This window comes from Botryllus schlosseri, chromosome 5 (genome assembly GCF_051294905.1).
Source record: "Botryllus schlosseri isolate E-star chromosome 5, Bs_hap1, whole genome shotgun sequence".
NCBI classification, from domain to species: Eukaryota; Metazoa; Chordata; class Ascidiacea; order Stolidobranchia; family Styelidae; genus Botryllus; species Botryllus schlosseri.
The window spans coordinates 23,026,897-23,049,164 of record NC_137240.1 but is presented as its reverse complement, the minus strand read 5'-3'; the positions used below and the strand labels follow the sequence as shown (position 1 = coordinate 23,049,164).

Sequence of the window (22,268 nt, the reverse complement as noted above, 5' to 3'; positions counted from 1 at the left end):
CAAGTGGTCCAATGCACCTTTCAAATCATATCCGAAAGGCCAAGGATACAGCACAGTTGGAGATAAGTTTCTTCTCTTCCAATATACAAGTCGGCAAGACAACTACTGACCTGCTATTGGATTGGTCACTGGAGAGGAAATTTGGACAGCTATACTGAGGGACATTCAGGATGGTGCTATTATTGACATTTTGTGTGACTCGACTATAAGCGTCGTGCTCAAAACTTAGAACTGATTGACCAAAGGTATTATAAGCATCAGCAAGTTTCTACTGAACAGGCCTTCACACATTCCAGCATTTGTGGGCAAAATGCGGATTATCTGCATCCAATATTGACCATCTGAGATTGTAAAATTCATGGTTACAACTTGATACTATCACTTCTTGATATTGGGTAATATGGTTAAATGCCTGATTGTTATATATGGCCATGGCCTAATAATCTGTCATTTTTAATTTTCTTTTGATCCGAGATACCACTTTCATTTGCACACTTACTTTAAATTAGTAGCGTTGTTTCTTCGCGTTAACCTTCCTAATTAAAATTCCAATTTTTGTTCTGTTTGTTTTTGTTCATTCCACAGATACAATTTTTGATCTTTTACTGCAGAACTGTATCTAAGCTCAGCTGTAGCCTACAATTGATATTCTGCGATATCATTATTCGATAAGGATTTTTCGGATTCTTGTACGAGATTTTCGGATAAAGTCGGATAGTTGGATGAGATTCTTCGGAGTCGGACGGATAGTTCCGCAGACACAAAAACTGTCGGACGGATTCGGATTCTCAAAAATCAACATCCGCTCATCACTGGTTAGGAAATATTCAGTATCATTGTCTTGCAGATTTTCCGATAGAGCGATAGATGATTCCATGTCAAAAAATCATCTCGGTGAGGAGGCACGAGATCCAAATATCCAGATCGTGGCCATCTTTGCCAAGATTTCAATGGAATGTGCCCAGTATAATATATCAGGATATCCACTGTTGACGTGATGCAAATGCTGGGACATCTCGTTTGTTTATCCGGAATCTGCAACAAAAATGAACAAATGATGTTTTTAGAGACACAAATTAACATTAAGAACACATATAGATGTATGCAGACTTGGTCAGTAATGAAGAACTTCTACTTCATTGCAGTACTCTAGTAGGTGTTGCCTATTTTCGTAGATACATCTTGTAACTTTGAAGCAGCCATCTCCAAACTTAAGTACCTTGCATGCATTTCACTTTCTAAAGCTACATGAGGAAGTTTAAATACCAGTACGCTCGGGAATAGAACTGTTACTTGAGTAGCAATGCAGACTACTTTAACCACATCAGGAATAATGCAAATCCCTCATTTATAATAACGTGTCACTAGAATCAGCCAAACTTATCTCGGGCCAACTGAGGAGAAGTCCATGCGTTATTGCGACGATTTGACTAAACCATGCAAATTGAAAGCAATCTTCAGAGTTTTCTCTTCCTCCATCGTACAGGCCTATAGCCTATAGGCTATAAGTGTTTATATGGTAAAGACAGGCCGTATCTCAGAGTCGTATCGTGTCCTGGCGATTGTGTTGGCTTATCCATTAAAGGGAGTCGTCATCTTCATGGCTTCAGTAAGAGCAAAAGGTCAACAAAGGCTGTGCCCATATACTGGGAGTCAGCCATTGGCCGTTCACACTCAGTGCACTTCCGTTGAAGTATAATTCCAGTACTGTAGCATTGAGGTGCCGTTCATTAACAAACATATGCCTGCCTTGTTTTACCAGACATGTAACTGATGAATAGTATCTGTAACAAGAGATTGGATTTAACAGTTGTTATGGACACTTACAACTGCAACGACCTTGACGTGTTGTGTTTGTATTAGATTCAAATGTTAGGTTATATCCTTAATTGAAATGCCTCTTGAATCTTGCACACCGGTGGTGTACTCAGTGGCTCCAATTCTTACTAGGAATAATCCAGCAATGATCTGGAATAACGGTAAGCCTGCAATACCAGAACTACCTGCATATTCAGTTATTCACACATTAATCTATAGTACAAGATCTTAACTGACGAAGTCCCTCCTAACGGTCGCCTTCATAGTTGACACGGCACAGTGTAAATGTACACTTGTACTTGTACAATGTACAGTTGTACACTGTACAGCCTTGGATGGTGACATACATTCGCATAACATACCGCAAGGCATGATCAAAATCATACTGCGGATATCGATGTTAACGTTGGAAATTATTCTACATTTTGTAATCTTCTCACGATTATCAGCGCAGCAAAACATGTTACATAAGATACTACAGAAGCAGAGATATTCCGAAGGCACTACAGAAGCAGAGATATTCCGAAGGCGAGTAAATGACCGTACCGGTATACCGGTAAATTGCTGCTGAAGGAATAGGGCTAATACCGCAAAGTTTCAGACTACCTGAACATGTCATAACCTAGTTAACCTCTAGCTTTATATAATAACATAAACATGGATATTATATGCCTCTACCGCTCTCAAAAACTTAAAATTACATACAGATGAAGCGGCTGAACGGAACGTGCATCAAAACTGAATGCGCGAATCTGGACCCACTTAGGTAATACCGCGATGACGCAATTGACGCAGTCAGCCATCCCGGAGTTCTATATCCCTGTATAAAGGCTAGCGATAACTGCGTAGAGTTTGGCCAGGAAAATGTCGTCGAGATTACCGAGCTAAAATCTTCCTTGAATTCTCATCAGCGCTTGAAGGAACTGATCCGCACTGTTTAGTGCTTAGACGTCATATCAGCCTAATTCCAAACACCTTACAGCTCAGGTGGAGACGCACCGGTATCTTTAGTCCAGGGGTGGGCAAACTTTTGAGCTCGCGGGCCACATTCAACATCTGAATCCATTCGCGGGCCGCACTATATTGAATTGGGATCATAAACCAAAACGCAATGTTGCGGGTATTTGATTATATAGTGAGGACATGGAGATATTATATATGCTTATTTGAAACAAACCAAACATTGCTATGATGATATCGTACACGCGCCAGAAACAATGGCGAGATTTAATAGGCTGGTCGACCTCAATAACCAATTTGTCAAAACTATAGAGATGAAAGTCTGTTGTCCCTATTCTTAGAACAGGATTAAAATTTAAATCTGTGAGCAGTGATCAGTTCATAGATTTACTAATTCCGCTTTGGGTTCAGTTCCAGGACACGCAATGCTGACAAAACCATGTTAGCTTCAAACACGCTTCTACTATATGTGTAGATTTCGCGCTCTCTTATCGTCACATCACAAAACGTAATCAGGATGCTATAGCAAACCTAACGGATTGTTTTGTGGCATGGGAGGTTACGACTATTGATGAGAGATTTTTAAATATGAAATTCATACTAAATACAGAGCACTAATTAGGAATTGGAAGGAAATCGCGCGAAGCGCGAAAAAAATTTCAGTTGAGCTCAGCTTCGCGATTCCCTTCAGATGCTTTCATGAACCCAAGGGGCACGCGTCCCCCAGGTTGAGACCCACTTCCTTGGAATTATCATGGTGAAATATACTAAGAAAAAGTTTAATCAAGTCCCTGCATTAATTCGATATTTAGTACGCATTTTATCAATATTTTTAATGAGTTTCTTTAGACTCTTGCGGGCCGCACAGAACGGCGTTGCGGGCCGCATGTGGCCCGTGGGCCGTACTTTGCCCACCCCTGCTTTAGTCAGTAGCCTGCATTACATTGTGACTTCAATAATTGGTATTTTTTTTAATTTTTGTGTTGTGGCTCATTTATTGCTAATATTTCCGATATTCGGGTCGAGCATGAAGCATGTCTGCCCAACTCTCAATCATATCTAAGACATATTTTGTCATTTTCAGGACGTAAAGGAGCACAAAGTGAGTATTCAATCTCTTTACACATGAGCTGCTTTCGGTAAATTAGTGCGAACCGTTGCAACCAAAACAATGCCCTATCTATGACATATGTCCTGTTGCTTGTATATCAGAGATCGATCCGATTCCATCATCCCGTAGCCTGCGTGTGTTGCTTCATGGATACGGAATCGAGGAAATATTTAACAACGATTGGTTGGCACCTACTATCAAGAGGGAATCTACGATTCTTAAATGAGTTACTCAGGGACCGAGACTACTTTAATTTGATGAAAATGGTCCTAAGATTCACTGTACTTCCGCAGTGCAGTTTGTTCGACATCATGTCGGCCTAATCTGTCGCTGGATGACCGTGCATCGCTTAACTTCGATAGTAGTAACTAACTAGGCTTTAGGCAACTATTTATACTATACAATATCTTGCAGACGGGGGACAATTCAACTATCATTGAAAAATCGGTTAGCAATGTCAGCTCAACGATTTGCGTCGAAGCAAGTTTGCAGATAACTTTTAACGGGAAACGGAAAAGCAGCCCAACAACGGTTTGTAAATATCTTGTTCCCCCGAATCCATAGAATATACCAAGCCGACTCAAACATCGTGATACTGATGAAGCCAGGTAGACTGTGCTTCACAACAGATTGAAACCAACAGGCGATACCGTGCCACGTTTGGTAGATGAGTGTCAGTATGGTCGTTAAATTGTGCGCTTGGTGGTCGAATTGAAATTTGTAGCCTAATAACAATATGGATTTAACAGAAACAAATGATTCACTAATTCTTTCAGAAAAAGTTCGACAACCATTGTACCTTTAATTCGTGTATATGTATACTATAGTCTCTTTCCAACCTTAAGTGAGTCTGTCTCGTAAGCTTACAATTTCTACTCGCTATTCAATGCTATTGACAGGTTTGTGAAAACTCTACGTGCAGTGATGCCGAGCAAACCCGTACAACTACGGAGGGATCCGGTACATCTCCATCTTCTGATACGAACAGCATGGTGGCCATAATAGCAACAGGAGTTATTTTATTGCTGGCGGTAGTAATCATATTTCTAGGACATCAATGGCGAACGATGAAAAACAAAGTGCCGGAATTGCCGAACAGTACTGTAAGCAGAAGAATCGATCAACTAGTCTCACTCTACATTACCTATCAATCTAGCTTGTTTTTTCGCCCTCCATGTTCGTGACAGAGGATGCTGTACAACTAAGCCTACATGAGTGTTGTTATAGGTAATAATAAAGTGAATTTAAATTGTTAATGTTACTGGTTTTGCGGATTCACTGCCGAGATATGTGACCATCAGGGTGTTAAAAAACTTTTTTTAAATTCATGGGTTCACTTGGTAAATCGCCTTAAAAAACTTTATACGCCAAATGTTGCTCAGTACTGACCGCTTGAAGTCGAGTGAAGTCACATTAAAATTTCAGCGATTTTTGAACACACCCGCATTTACGTTGAATTTCGTCGATTCAACGGGTCTACTAATTCTTTTATTTGCAGATCTTTTATTTGCAGAAACAAGTTATTTACTCCCGAATGCGGAATGCCACTGAGGAAGTTTGTGAAAGAGAGTACCTCTCGATGATAATGCCGGTGGGGCAGTTTGAAAGTAATTTGGACGGATGCGAAGAGATGGATTTTAATATTGCGACTGCTGAACGAGATTTCCCGGACTTTCAAAAGAATTCCGAGACTGCCTCGTCTTCTTCCGACGCTTTGCCATACAACGAAAGCATGGGATATGTATCAGAAGTTTGCCTATCTAGAGATGTCCGATCGCAGAATAGTAGCAATCAGAATTTTGATCTTGTAATGGAAGAGCATTTGCCCGCAACCACTCTGAATGACAGCATTCAAGCTACAAAGGCAGTAGAATGCGAGGAACTGGCGACTGATGACAGAAGCAGGAATCCCAGCACAGATTCGGCATTTTGCGATGATGCACCTGACAAGGAACTGTTGCATGCGCCTATGCCTGCTGGAACTCCTACCATCGCCGGGGATGATTGTAGCGACGTCGAGTACGTTATGCTACCACCAGAAAATGAACCAAACTGAATGATATTGGCGAACTAACAGCCAGGTTGTAATCGAATATTGCAACGTATTACTTTCGGTGATGACCAATTTTGGTTAGATTTTTCAATGTAATGGAATTTTGTTCTTTCCTGTGTTGGTGTTAGCTTATAGCGTTCATGATGAGGATACCAACTACAAACTCAACGAGAGAGAATATCGAGGTGCCATAAATAAATTCCCAGCACCAATATTTCGAGTCTCCCTACGCCACAACCACACGGTTGTCATTAACAAAGTCCTTCTTTTTTAGATAAGTCGCGTATATTTTGCCCACATCTCTATTTGACGACGCTGTTGTATAGTATTTGATAATTTAGAGGTTCTCGTTCGCAGTCGAACCTTGGTAGGTTCCACACTATCAACCATTTGATTAAAACAGAATAAGCCCCAAAACCAGTGATCAAATGTGTAATCAAAATTCTTTGTATTATGGGGGCAGATATAAAGGGAATTAAACGTAGAACTGAGGTAAAAATCTTATCGTAAAATGTTGTACTGATTTCGCTAATTTTACTCAAACATCTATACGCTATTTTTCTTGTGAAGAAGAAAAGGACTCGCTTCCGTCGCTGTCGCGTCCTGGGCACTAAAATCGAGAGTGAGGGACACTATGTAGATCGTAGATCTACCTAACGTATTCCTGATGCATGCGAAGCTTAGTGCCATGGTGCAGCGTTGTCACTGGGCTACTAAGATTCCCGAGTTATGCTTGGTGCAAATCGTGACTGGTTCTTGCAGCTTAAGAATGGACGTGAGATCGAATGTAATTTTATCAACGAAATGCTATGAGACGTTTTGCTCCAGTCATATCGTCGCGACTCGAAAAGTTATAAATACCATGTTATGTTTCTGTCACCAATCGTATACTGTGATTAATGATTCGTTGACCTTTATCATCAACAAACTGGGGTGTCGAGAGGAAGGCAAAGGACGCTTTCCAATCATACTCCAATCATACAAGACGTTTAAAATAGCTTAAATTTCAGAAACGTCAATCGGGCTACTTGTCAATACCGACAATCGGGATTAGGGACATGATATATATATAACTAAATTTATCGAAACATAAAATCTTTATCAAAATAAAACTTATCATTCTCTGAGTAATGTGGTCGAGAGACTTTCCGAAACCCATATGTCCCATCTACATTTTGCACTAAGTCGTTGTGGCGTCAACATATTTTCGAAAGCCAGAATGACAGTGATATGTGATTGTGTCTTAAAATACTACTGTTTTCCATTAAGTGTCGTGCACATTTCGACTTTGCGTAAATGTAACGCTTGGAAATATCAGCGAGACGTCACATGACCGTCAAATTCTCGTGTTGACACTAAGCAAAACTTTACACTGGGTTGTAGCATCCTTACAATATAGGATACCATGACACAACACATCGCAAAGTACCGTTTTTGAGCCTATTTGTTCTGGCGGAATCCAGTGAACGTGGATAATACAGCTTATTGCTACGCGACATAGTCTAGCTCTATTTGGTCGTCAATAATATATCAACCTTTCAGCTAGTGTGAACTCAGCGTGACGTGGGCAAGCGAATGATGATTCGTATTTCAGCAACTTTGTATATTTGTTTTATTTGAAGTCTTAGCTACGATACAATTGTTTTGATGCTATGTATTAGCTACCAAAATATGGAAACTTCTGGAAAATGATTAAAACATCTCTGATTGTCGAGTCGCGTCCTCTGCTAAAGTTCCCCGCAGCGCTTTTTCTGTGATCGGTGATAGCATAGAACGAAGGAAGTTATCAAAACGTTTACTATTGAGATGGAATTATCAATCCTGAATCTGATGTACCAGCAAGAACCAGTTAATATATATATATATAGCTAATCCGACTTTGAAACAATGGTGTTTACAGCATCGTCAACTAGTATGATGGGTCGTATACTCGTGAGTCATTACTCGACTTGAGTCCGATTCGAGTCGCGGTTTATTAGTGACTCAACTTGACTCAAGTCATTTTCGAAATATGACTCGAGTCGACTTGAGTCAATCCGTGTATTGATTCGACTTGTACTCTAGTCCTTACGCATGACTCGGACCAAGTTATATGACTCGAGACTCGGACGGCCAGGACCAATTCATTGTAACTTCAAAGAATACCAGAAGTCACCACATGATTGATATTTGTTGAAAAATTGAAGTTGAAAACGGGATTGAACCCTAAACACAATTAATTCGACTCGGACTAGAGTCACAACACTATGACTCGGACTCGGCCCTCTACTCAATGACCTGAACTCGGGCTTTGCTCGATGGTGAATTGAAAATGGCTCGACTTGACGTGAGTAAAAACTATAAATTGTGAGCTTGTCTTGTGACTCGAAACCTTCTGACTTGGGTACAACCCTGTTATTTTACGAGGCTCATATAAAACGTTTTCTCATAAAAGTGATTCAAGCTCACCTCAAAGCCATTTTCTATTCTTCAAAATCCGAAAGTAAGTAGTTTTGCATAAAAAAAACTCTTCAAGTAGAAGTGGAAGAATTCTAGAAACCAGTTGAAAGTAGGCAAAAAGTGAAGGTACCTAGCTACTAACGACCTATGTCTATACCTGTGGTTCTCAACCGCGGGTCCCAGGACTCCTAGGGGTCCGCGAATCATTTTAGGGGATCCACGAAACCTCTAATATCGCAAAATGATTGATAACCTAATTTGTATCTAAATTGGGAAAAACTGCTAAAACTTCAGGACTCATATCAACAAAATGACCGTCTGATATGAAATATCCTACTATTCAAACTCGTCTTTGTTGCCAAATTGTCAATAGCTTACTGGCATAAATATCATTATGTTTAAAAATGCTTAGTTGGGGTTTTCGGAAAACATAAATAGTTGTATTAATATAAAGTCAATTGGGATGAATTCGAAATGGTTGCAAAGTGAGCTGCCGGATAGAAATTATAATTGACTCGACATGGCATGTCCAGCATTCTCGATTTTGGTTCCATACATGCTCTGTCGTCGTCAGCGTTACGCATTATTGCTACATTCGATTTCACCTATCTTCGTGGAAACGGATTTTCGGCACTCGTACATATCAACCCGATAGCCTGTATTTCCAAGGCACTACCACATATTTCAAGAAATGCAGCTGCAGAATTCGCTTCGAAATAGTACAAATCAGCTTAATTTATATATATAGTATGATGCTATTTACAGAAAAGGTCATCTTGTCGCTGTTTATCACTAGCCTACATCTACTAATTGCACAATAAATGTCACTGTTGCACAATAATTGAGCTAAATTTGAAAAATAAAAATTGAGTTGTCTGCGTGGATCTGTGAAAGTCTCAAATGGGTCCGCAACCATATAAAGGTTGAGAACCCTGCTGGTCTATAATATATAGACAAATGACACTGAAAGTTTGTTTCTTATCGTTTTTTGTGCCCTAGAAACACTTCATTTTCGGGGTGACGAAAGCATATATTGTAATATAAGCTACGATCGCGATGCGATGGCTAGCAGACATACGACCTTAACCGCATTTCGAATACGATTACAGTAAAATCTTACAGTAAGCGATAACGATAAGAGAGAGAGAGTCTTTATTTTCATCCAACCAAAATACAAAAAAAACGGCAGTGATGGTGGTACAGAAAATATGCATGCACAGTATTTGGTATTAGATAGGAATGATCAATAAGACCGTGAAGGTCATCTAGTCTGATCACACCAGCATCAAACAGGTACACTTGACTCTGAACAATCTGGCTGTAAAAAATGTTTAGTTAAAAAAGGAAAATAGAATAAAAATCAAACGATGGTAGCAAATGATCAATGAAGCAATGTCTGGGCAAGGTAATAACATTAATAATTCCATCGCCATCGTCATGGGATGAGTTAATCCGCTCAGGATTGATGCGGAACAATCAAGGGCCATAAATTCTGCAAGTAGCAAACAATTGTCTGATAATCCCGCCTGTGCGAAAAATTTTCGAGACGACAAATTTCGCATACTCGGAATACTTTCATTTGGAATCGACTTTTATCAAAATACACCAGCCAAGACTGTGTCAACAAAAAGGGCTCGTGTATCATCTAAAAATGGTGCATTGAACGCTCTCCTATTCGACATTTCGCGCTGGGGACGTCATATTTAGTGTTACAATTTTTGATAGACGATGTTCTTTTAAATTCTCTACTAGTTGCTGACGATTACCCCTGACGAGAGTCAGCCGAAAACATTCGCGTTCATATCAATATGAATATACAAATCAATTGTATATTGAAGTTCTGTACCTCCAAGAAGTTGATAAAATAATTTGACTTGTAATGTGATCCTATTTTATACCAATATATTTATATATAAGCGATGCATTCGCATGAAAGATAGGGGAGACGTGGTACCGATGGATCAAAAATTATCTCTGGCCCTCAAATCTTCAGCCGAGAATTGCAGATCTTTTGCTGTCTCAACACTTCGATACAAGCTCTACCTGTCGCGGACATTTACATGAATATCCGCCTTTTCAAAAAATATTTATAGACGTTTAAAATTTGTTGCTCAAACGTATCATCGGTCGACACCCAGTGGGTCCAAAGGCACACGACCAAGGGACCTATGAGGCATACACTCCAAAACTCAAATTTGTCAACTTGTTTTGCTGTTTATTATAATCTAAGTAACCGCAAGCCAATGAAGAATGTTTCGTCGCCATCTGAAAGAATAAAATAGATTCTATCAACTCAAATGTTGGCATAAAATCACAATTTCATTCACGCTTAAACTTACAAAATTAATGCCACATACATATTACCCACAAATCGACATTTTGACTTTCAAATACTTCGTAATAGCGATAAAACTCCACATGTAACTATGATTTACAGCCTCTCTATATATAAGCGCGTTTCTGTTGTTAAGTGGTTAGTTGGTTCATATATTTTGCTTGATTTGGCTATGGTACCATAGGTCCCCCACCCTATAAATATTGTAATTAAATTGAGAATAGCCCATTCAAGGATGATGTTGATTCAAAAAATTATGTGCCATTATATACCCTGATATAGCCCCTAAAACGTAAATCATTAGTCACAGACCCCTTAACCCACACAGGTCGAAGCTTTTTGCATGTGAGGAAAGATTTTGCCAGCATGCCATTGTTGACAAATTCGCGTGACACTGTAATCATGGGATTATCACTAGGGCTGGGCATTATGATTCGAGTACTCGAATCTGAATCGAGTATTAATTGTGATGATTCGAGTCGAGTAGTAAAAGACGATATTTTCAAATACTGGAATTATACGCTCCTCGCCACTGGAAGTTAATTTACCAAAGAGGATTATAGTTTCGACAGTAATTTTCACTGTTGAAGCCTTGAAACCTTGATTGGCCGTATCGTAGCATACGAAACATATAGTACAAAGCTACGAAGTTGCTGGAACTAGCAGATTTTCGATGTCAGCATCGTACCGCAATATTGCCACCAAGTGCAATACAATCTGTATGGTCGAAAAAATACCAAAATATCTTTAATGTGCTGGATAACAGGCATTATATTCTTTGCGGTGGCATAAAAGGTACATATTTAAACTTTCACACATCGCGTTATGTTATGACGTCATAATGAGTGATACTCGATTACTCGACTCGACTCGAAGCATATTACGTGATTCAGAATCGAATCACTCAGGTACTCGATTTTGCCCAGCCCTAATTATCACAGGAGAATTTTTCAAGTATTTCCGGTCCCAGTGTATCATCGCTACCAAATCTCTCCCTACATATTAAATGTTGCTACAAGTCGTTTTTGTTGTCTATCAGGTTACACTGGTCATTAAAATGAAAAAATGAAAATTTGGCAGAACATCTGAGAGCCGTTTCTGGGGTTTCCGTGGTTGCTGATTACGAATATCACATAAGTTTTGTCAGATTGGCTCTTGTTCAGACGATATTTATACCCCGAAACTAGCTCGAAATTACTGTATTTATCCTTGAATATTTCACTTGATAGGAAGAAATCGTTTTTTTTTCTTCTAATTTTATACTGAGCATGAACAGATAATTGACTATGAATAGCCCTCATGTCGTTCTCATTCATTTTACCAGTATTAACATGACTTGGTGCGAAATATTTGTTTGTCAAAAAAGCAGTTTGTACTTTTGCCCAACAGAAATACATATTCTCCTGTATCAATTGGTCATTCTACCAAGATTAAGGAGGGGTAAAAAGCTATAAAATTTGTCATTGTAAAGCTTAACTACAATACTCATATGCATCTAATTTCTTTTGACTTGAAAATGAATCATTTTTCGCTGAGTCAACAAACTGGATATACGTATAGCAGAGGTTCTCAACCCGCGGCCCGCAGACGTCTATTTTGCGGCCCGCGACATCTTTCATTACAAACGCAATTGCTACTGACACGATGTTACATATTAATTTAGCTACTTAGCTCTATTATCGCACCGTCTATGTCTCGTTTAATTACTCATTATTTAATGTATTCTGGTTTCTTGATATATGCTCGAGTGTAGATTGTTATTGTTTTGAATAGGTATTCGGCTGGACTCTAGTTCAAGAGAATCCCGTTGTGTAGTACACTCTTAAAGGGGGTTTAACTCAACAAGAACAAGGAACGGGAAATTAAACGGCGGGAACTGGGTTTGTAACTCCGTTTGGAATAATCAGTTTGCTTTCTCAGATATAAATGGAAAACCGATGTTACATATTTGTCGAATAACAGTTTTCGTAACGAAGCGTAGAAGCTTAAAATTATACCACAACACTATCTTCTAAAGTTATACGTATCGCCTGATGTTAGAAAAAAAAACATTGCTAGCTAGGTGTCAAGCCCACCAATCTATATTTCGAGGCATTGTTAAAATTGTCGACTATATTAAAGACGCATGGTTTAAAATTGCTTGGAATATCGTTAAACCCATAAAATTGGCCAAAGAATGTGTGATGTCAATAAAACGAATATTCGCTGCTTCCGATACTTAATAGCAAGGACAACATCACCTGACAAATTTTGAAGTTACAGTTGTCTGTTTCAACCGTGACCAGAAGAGTAACAGCAATTTCAGTCGATCTTTTATCGCATGTTCTGAAATACGTTGACGCGTAGACTACTTTAGCCTAGCATCGGACGAATCCACTGACTCGACAGACATGACAGAGCGAATTCATTATCTGGGGGCTTTCTATTAGAGTGGAAATGCTGGCAGGACAAACGCGGGTAGGGACCAGCGAAAAACATCAACTTTAAAACGCTGAATTCTATCTGTATTCGTGCAGGGCTCCACCCATTGAAGGAAAGGAGTAGGGTTGATTGGTTTGTTCAAAAATGACTCAAACGCCAGACTTCTTCTCATATCACTGAGAGCTCAAAGTGATAATGGCCTCTGTAGCGAAAAAGTTATCGGAATTTTATACTTGCTCGTTCACGCATTGAAACAGAGTCTTCGGTTCTCTGGTGGAAGGGTTTGAAGGTGCATATACTGACTTGACAACTAATGCAATGAACGCTCAATGACGGGATATGCTTGCGCCGCTGGAAGATAATATTTGCAAAAAAAATGCAATCTTGCGAACTTTGTCCGTTAATGCTTTAGAATGCATAAAAATGTACTAAACGCCCGTATACGACTGGTAAATAGGCTATAGTAGCCTAAATTTAATAATATCCCACTTATACATGGAAATGATGACCTGCGGCCCGCAACGTCTTTCGCTGTTAAAATGCGGCCCGTTATACGAGGGAAGTTGAGAACCCCTGACGTATAGTATCCCTAGTAAACGAGAAGTTAAATATTGTATCGTTGATAGACTTCAGATTCAAATACGGATGAAAGATTCCCATTTCATACTATAGGAAGGAGTTCACGTCATGGAATTTGTCTTAAAATTAAAACTTTTTAGATGATCACAAAGCACCCACAACTACAAACAGTTGGTTCGAAAATTAGTATCTGCATATGGTGAACTTGAAACAAACATGAGCATAAAATTTCACTTCCTGTTCAGTCATCTTGTTATATTTCCTGATGATCATGTTTATTGGCAAGGGGAGGGTTCTACCAAGACATTAAAACAACAAAAAAGATATTAGGGAGGATAAGCTGAAAATATTATGGCAGACCAGTGCTGGAACCTTTCGAGAAACTGCACTAAATTGCTTACAGGCAAAAATCCTACAGAAAATAATTGTACTTTAAAATAAATGCGTAATATTATATTCCAATTGATTATTTCAAATTTACAATAGGTGGTTGATGTAAAACTGATTGATTTAATGCCACGTTATTTGAGTATCTATGTAAATGCTTATATACATGACTGGAGTTTATTTATGTACATGATATCCGTGAAAGTCTATAAGTATGATAAATTTAATACCTCCAAATAAAGTGATGCTGTTGCATTTTGATATAAAAGGGGCTTCTGTGTGTAAAAATAACAAGTAGATTGAATATCTAAACTTTATAGTACGACTGATCCGATTTTCTATCCAACCATTACAGCGAAAATGGGAGATCTATGGGTTATCTCCAAAACAGGAACCAATTTGAAAAGCCAAGGTTATATCAGGAATCAGTGCACTTCCGAGCCCCAAAAACCGTTCTTACTTTGCTGCCTAAAAATATGTATTGACCAGTCTTATGATAAGTGATACTACGATGTATTCGACTCGATTGAAAGAGTAATACGCTATACCACGGGTGGTCAAACTACGAGCGTTTAGTGCAGTCTAAGAGATCCTCACGAAACTTTATAAAAATACTGATTAAATGCGTGTGAAAAATATAATTTCTGCTGCGATGAAACTTTTACCTAATATATTTCACCATGATAATTATGAATTTATGGTCTTAATATATTATTTTTCAATTTTGTTGCTGGCATAATAATCCGACCTTTTGGATAACGGATCCTTAAAGATTTCGGTTGCTAAATATCCCACAAAGTCAAACCAAAATGGTGCAATTGGAATCACGATTGAGAGTTTAGATTGGCGGCTTCAGCAAGTTGTTTACTTTTAGTGCAGTACTGGTAAAATACGATTCGTGCATGTGTTAGTTAGATCCGACCTCTACAGGTAGCCTACAGCTGTGTCCACCTCATACCTTATGTATAGGCTATTCATCGATGCAGCACTGAAGTAACGCTCTAACGTAGTTCGGCAGCTGAGCCGGAAAGTTGACCTTATTTTTCAGTCAACCAATGGAGAATATGGATGGAAAACTGTATTTCGGGAGTGGAACTGGGAAGTTGACCTTTATTTTTAGTCAACCATCCCAAATGTGATTTTTAGTGCAACTTTTGTTAAAGACTAAATGTAAGTTTTTACTGAAACTTTAGTGAAAAATAAATGGAACTTTCGACGGATTTAACTGCAACAAAACACTAGCCCTACTGATGACCATCGTACCAGTAAAAGGTATCCATCCCTGGGCCCAGTTTAAAGAGTGGCAGACATACCACATGGGGAATCGTACGTGACGATTCAACCTACAAGTCAATCGTTGTTAGTATGCAGAGTGGACCTATAACGTATGCATCATGACCTTTCACGATCTTCATGTTGGTAAATACATATTTTTATGCTCTGTTCTGTACGAAAATGACGCAAAATTATTCGTCACACATTTTTATGATCATAAAGTAAACAGAAGGAATAAGGATTCACAAAAATGTACTATTTTGGCATCTCGGCGCTGTCAGTATTTGGAATTTGCAATATCCGGTGTACCTAGGGAGCAATGTTCCCTCTAATTTTTCACGAGTCTGCGCAATAGCGCCAACTCACTGCGCAGGCCCTTGGACAGCACTGCGCAACCAGGTCCCCATAGGGTGATAAATCGAGCTTATGGGGGGCTTCGCCCCCCAGACCCCCCTTGGGGTACACAAATATTTGCCGATGCTCATAATCGAAATTAGTGTCCGTTTCGTGGGTGTGTCGCCTGATCGCGCCAGCACGAGAATTTTTTATAATTCATGATAGATGATGCTATCAATTTTTATGCTCTATCTGCTCACGTAATCAGATTTACCGGTTGAGCTGATGGAGTCAGGTGCGTTGAAAAAGGTAGGATCCCTAAATAATAATTGAACATCGGGCGTACCTAGTTTTGTTTTCCGTTTTCACGTGCTCCGACGATCATTCCATGTTAAACGGATCGCACTTCTTGAATAATTTGGCTTGGCGAGGGAATGAGCATCAGAAACTTGGCTACCCATTGGTTTTGCGTTCATTAAAAGCGATCAGTATAAACAGTGACAAGCAGAACCAGCGAGTATTCTTTCAACGTTGGCCACACAGGCAAGCTGCTAGCCAAGCACATGAAGCGACACAAATGGACGCTTGTAACCACAAGTACTATATACGCCGAATCGTAATTTTGTGCGACCACCTGTGACGTCACAATAAATCCGTGGGCATGGTGACATATAGATTACTAGTAGACGTACGTACCAGAGGTGGTCAGTAACGAAGTACTTCTACTTTTTGAAGTACTTCAAGTAGATTTTGCCTACTCGCACTACCAATTAAGTAGTTATAATTTTATACTACTTCTACTTCTACCTGACAGTTTTCAGTTTTTTAAGCAAAAATAGGAGTGGAATAGCCTACCTACTTACTTACTTGCGAACCGCCTCTCCTACTTCTACTTGAGTAGAAATTCCGGCGTTACTTCTACTTCTATTCAAGTTGCGACGGTGACTAATTTGACCGCCTCTGGTACGTACACGCAGGAGGACGCCCTTCAAATCAATACATGCGATCGATGTAGGCCTACCGCGTTAAAACACTGATTTGACGTCCTAATACCGGCAATGCACTCATTACTATCAGGACAAAATGATACGAATATTCAAATCTGACTGAAGCAAGAACAATATTAGCGTTTGACCTTATCGACATAAGATTCCCGTTGTAACGAATCGAATAAAATCAAAATTTGTGCTGCTGAGAAGCTGATGTAATTCAACGCCCTACAGTGCGCAGTTGATGCATTTCCCGATCAACGTTTGCAAGGGGATGGATTTTTTCAACAATATTGGTGCTTGTATTTGCATATTCTGCATATTATCCTGTCTCGCCATACTTGATCAGATTTGGATGGTGTTAGTGACGACTTTGAAAATTCACGGCAAGTAATTGTACAGTAAATCTTATGCAATGTTCATGCCACGCGGAGAATATTATTCGTAAGTTTCTCGCAGACTAACTTCGAGCTAACCCATTGTTATGTATAACTTTGACAAACCGTGTTATTTCGCCATTCTCAGAAATAACTGAAATACTGAAATGATATCAGTATCGCTCACGCGTACGAGACCATATACTAAAAGAAAAATCTCTTTCGTGAGTCGCCCGTCATTGCAAATTATCATTTATTCGCAGAGCGCAATATTTACCTTTACGGGCCGCACTTGTACCCCGGTTTCAAACTTCAGCGATAACACTATTTGCCCCTGGCAATGTTCACTCTAATTTTTCACGAGTCTGCGCGCTTGCCCGGTCCTTTGTAGAACAGTGCGCTTCGAGTAAAAAAAAATCATCACTTCAGATTTTATGTGCGCAGCTTAGATTTTCTGTGCGCAGATACCGTTTCAGCATTGCGCATTTGCGCACGTGCGCAGCTTAGAGGGAACATTGCTAGGGAGTGAATATTCAGACTGCCGTAGATTGCAGGCAAAAGCCCAGAGCAGTGAGTCACGAAATAATCGTTAACTGAAAGCCGAATATTCTAAGCAAGTAGTTTTTTTAAATTGGCAAGGTGTATGCGCGTTCAGTGCTGAATTGATCTTCATGTCGCCAGAGTCCAGATTTGAATTGCTAAGAATATTCACCAAAATGAAAGTTATAATGACGTGAAATATTGTAAAACATGAAAGAAGTTCATATTGCAGAATCTCGCAAAGTTCGTTTTCGAACGCGAACCTCTAAATTACCGCAGCTCGCGTACAGAAAAGGAACATCACACCATCACATCATCCCTACTCATGTGTTTTGATATGCGATATTTGTGAACGTCATATTGGCTATCTGCTGATATTGCGTTTTGTCTCCCAAGTATTTTACAATGTACGCAAATGTCGTGTTTCGAATTAACCTTACAGGGTTTCGCGCCATCCCCAACAGTAACGATCTGAGACAGTATAAAATGGCTTGGTAAGAAATTGCGTGTCTTGATATCTCGGAATAGGATAATATGTCAATATGAAAGGACGTTATGACTAACGAATTGTTGATTCTATATTTATTTTTAGAATTTAGAATCAAGGGCCTCACGTTTTATACATGCTTCATTACAATTTTCCAGGTTAGTTCAATTTCCTCGCGAATACAAATGCTATCCCCAATTTTCATTTTGAGGTCTGCAAGAGTCAGATTGACTTGTGACTCGCAACCTTGTGACTTGGTTACAACTCTTGTGTAACGCGACATCGATATTTCCTTTCCCAGCGTTGAAACAGACCGATGTGTCTATATTTGTATGCTGTTGATAATCTATACTAATGATGTGCGTCTTCCTGTAATGCGAGGTTAGGTTGATGGTCATTGGTCATGTTCACTTCGCGGTCGCTCGAAATCCAAAACCAGTATCCAAAATAAACCCAGATAGAATTTGGCACAGTAGGTAATTCCAAAATTGGAATTGCGATGATAAATGACAAACCTAATCTTAGATAGAAAATACTCAAGTACGAGACGCAGTAAATTAACGACCATAACAGTGAAGTTTCCACATGTGTTCAAAATATGCGCAAATTATCTACGTAGAATGGCAGATCTCTCCGTGACTTCGGCGTGCACAATTACGGCCACAGAGAATGTCAGCAGCAAAGTCTCGGAAACGGTCACATGGCAGCGCGCGAGAATGAATTCGTCGAAACAAATTGCGAAAGGCTAATACCATGAGAACATTATAAATAGGTGCATTTAAAACAAAAATCAATTTAAAACAAACATTTCCTAGTTAAATTTTTTTTTTCAAGATATGACGTCACGCATATTCAATTGTGACGTCATAGTGGATTGACATCGACAATTGAAAATAAAGGGTAAATATAGCTCCTTTGACGCAAAAAGGCTTCCAACCAATGTCACATACGGACAAAAAATATCTTTAACCAGGACTACATCGTCATTCAGTATTTTCACAGTCAACGGTCATCATCAGAACATTTAGAACATTTATTCTATACCAATGATCTACATCTACGTACTATAGCTGTTGAACCGACTATTTCGAGGGTTCCAACCATCCCATATCGTATACGTCGGCTATATCGGGTGGTAATCGTCCGTAGGCTCACACATAATGTTTTTTGGAAAGTATTCACACAATTATGGCATAATTATTCAAGGCGAAAACAATTAAAAGGCCTTTGTTTAAAACACTATTTGGTTTAAATCCAACCCTAAATAAAAAATTACCGCAATGGGCCTTGATAGGAAATAATGATCCCTGTTGCGCGTAAACTATCATGATAATATTACTAACAATATTTAAAAAGAAAGAGTGGCGGTACGGGAGTCGATGCATCTTCAATAAAATTACCGCAGTCGGCTTTGATAGGCAATAATAGTCACTGTTGCGTGTAAGTTATATTGATAGTAATACTAATAATATTTAAAAAGAAAGTTGAAAGTGCGAGGAGCGTTATAGAAGTCGACGCCTCTTTATGGACAGCACTACAGGGTAACTTTACAGTCCCCTAGACGAGCTTTCATGGACCTGACTATCCTGTTCTGGCGTGAAACCGGCATGAGAGTAATCCATTTCGCATCACAAAACCAATAGCTGCCAAACAAATTGGCTACTATCTTTAAATAATTCAGAACTTCAGAATCTTAAGCAAACCAATCAATTCCTGTATTGTCTTTTACTATGACTGAAGATAAACATATTAATAGCTATGGCCCGTGGTCGATCTTATTTTGCAAAGGACGCGGAGCACTAAATCCCCCAATTATTTCAAACACACTACTTTATGATTTTTTTGACCTTTATCTACAAGAAAGAACATTATTATTTGCTTAGAGAATTTGTAATTCGTCCATGAACACCACTAACACTGTATGGTGAACTGTGTCTGAGCTTAACAGATATATCAAGTCAGTGCCTACTCCGCTATGATAAAATTATCTCATCTTATTAGGATGGACACTGGGCATATTAATGGAGGTTGAAGATAGTATCATGTGACAAAAGAGACTAAGAACTAATTCTCGGTATAACATGACAATTTTATCCTGATTTCCCATAAACGTACTAGTTTGACAAATTTGGACTCTTGTAATGGTGTTAATAGCAGCTTTGTAGTGACTAACCTTGCATCGTGTTCAGAGTACGCTCCTGCTCTCCGTCATCTTTTAACGGAAATTTCGATACTCGGGTCCAGTTTGATGATGGCTTCTGTCACAGAAAGCTCTGAAAGTTCACAATTGAAGCCAGTATTGATGGCACTGAAGTCGCCAAAGTCACACGGAAATATTATGAACTTGCTTACGCAGAGAGTGAGTTGAATTCCTAATCGCCTTTGCAATGAAATTTGCTTTGTAAGTGACTATCATTGAACCATGACAATGGAGCTGTTGAGAACTTTCAAACAACCGGGAATATTTGATCTTACCTATATATAATAGGCGTACAACTAGTGGTGGAGGGGTTTTTATAAATGGAATGGTCGCTGTCCTCCATTGGTCGATGCAGATTCATAACCCTCCACCAGATCATCACGAGAAAAGTACAATTTTCCTACAATTCCCCCATAACATATTTATACAATTCCCAGGTCGACCTTGTTCACCGAATCATGATGTGATCGGTCATTCTACGAAATATTTGGCACGGATCTCTCTATGATTGGCTCCAAACCCTACTAATAAATGAGATGCATAAAAATATGACTCTATGTTAGAGGTCGACCAATTACTTATCGACCTGGCCAATTATCGAGGCTGATATTTGGAACTTTCCCTATTATCGATATCGGTCTATGAAGGCCGATATCGCGGCCGATATTTTATATTTAAAAAAATTCAAACATATTGGAATTTCAATGCTTCGTATTCTCAATTTCATGAAATTGACGACGCAAAAGGGCGATATGTGACAGATTTACCCTTGCAGGACGAGTTTAACTGGATGAGAATACAGAGAAACTATGCTTCCTGCATTACAAATAGTACCTGCACAATTTGCATTTCGTAATGTTAGATATTCTCGCTGTCCATTCTGATGTCCGCGTATTTTTATTATTTTTCTGATTTCTTTTCTTGTATATCGTGATCAGATGGGACGTCAAATTCAATGAATAAGCATTCCTTTAGCTTTTTTTAGTTTCAATATTGCTTGGTATTTTTCTGTCTCTGCGGCTGGTCTGTAATCACACCAGAGAGAGAGAGAGAGAGAGAGAAAGAGAGTCTTCATTTTCATCCAACCAAAATACATAATACACGGCAGTGGTGGTGGTACAGCAAATATGCTTGCACAGTGTTCGGTATTAGATAGGAGTGATCGATAAGACCGTGAAGGTCATCTGGTCTGATCACACAAGCATCAAACAGGTACACTTGACTCTGAACAGTCTGGCTGTAAAAAATGTTACGGTAGTTAAAAAAAAATAGAAGAAAAATTAAACGATGGTAGCAAATGATCAATGAAGCAATGTCTGGGCGAGGAAGTGCAACAGTGTTAGTGTAACGACAAGAGGTGATCAAGTAGGGCTTTTTTGAATCGATTATAAGACAATTCACGGATATGTGGTGGTAATGCATTCCAGATGATAGGTCCCGAGTAGTCGGTACATCTCTTAGTTAGGTTGCTATTGGATGGGGGTAAGTAGATATTTCCCTTTAACGAGGATCTCGTGTAATGGGAATGTACATTTGTCGCAGGTATGAAAAAGTCATCAAACACAGGAGGCAGACTAATGGAAAAATATTTGTGAACAAGTTTTGATACTTCGAAGCGATATAGTTCATCAACTCGCAAAATTTGATGCTTACGGTAGTAAGGCGATAAATTGGTACGTAAAGGTACAGATGAGATCAGCCGTATCGGACGGTTTTGCATGGTTCGAATTGTACACAAAAATGTTGTGCATGCATTTTCCCATACTACGATTCCATATTGCAGATGAGACTGGAAAAGAGAGAAGTAGATGGTTCGTAGTACTGATCTGGAAACCAAAGACTGCAGACGGGTCATTATTACCACACACCGAGCTAGTTTTCATGATGTGCATTCAATATGCTGCTTCCAAGAAAATTTGGAATCAATGGTGACGCCGAGATATTTTGCTGAGTCACATTTG

At 39.2% G+C, this 22,268-nt stretch overlaps 1 protein-coding gene across 3 annotated transcripts in view; it reads left to right on the top strand.

Moving 5' to 3' along the window:
- Window positions 1-7,656, top strand: part of LOC145439436 (uncharacterized) — a 50,960-nt gene extending 43,304 nt beyond the window's left edge. For 2 of the 3 annotated variants that reach the window (XM_080316919.1, XM_080316920.1), the window contains exons 7-10: window positions 3,863-3,880; window positions 4,304-4,420; window positions 4,789-4,992; window positions 5,388-7,656. In XM_080316919.1, the coding sequence (XP_080173045.1) occupies window positions 3,863-3,880; window positions 4,304-4,420; window positions 4,789-4,992; window positions 5,388-5,945 (897 nt within the window). In that variant the 3' untranslated portion in view covers window positions 5,946-7,656. The remainder of the gene's footprint in view (window positions 1-3,862; window positions 3,881-4,303; window positions 4,421-4,788; window positions 4,993-5,387) is intronic. The other variant, XM_080316921.1, reaches the window with a different exon arrangement.
- Window positions 7,657-22,268: the final 14,612 nt, after the last annotated feature.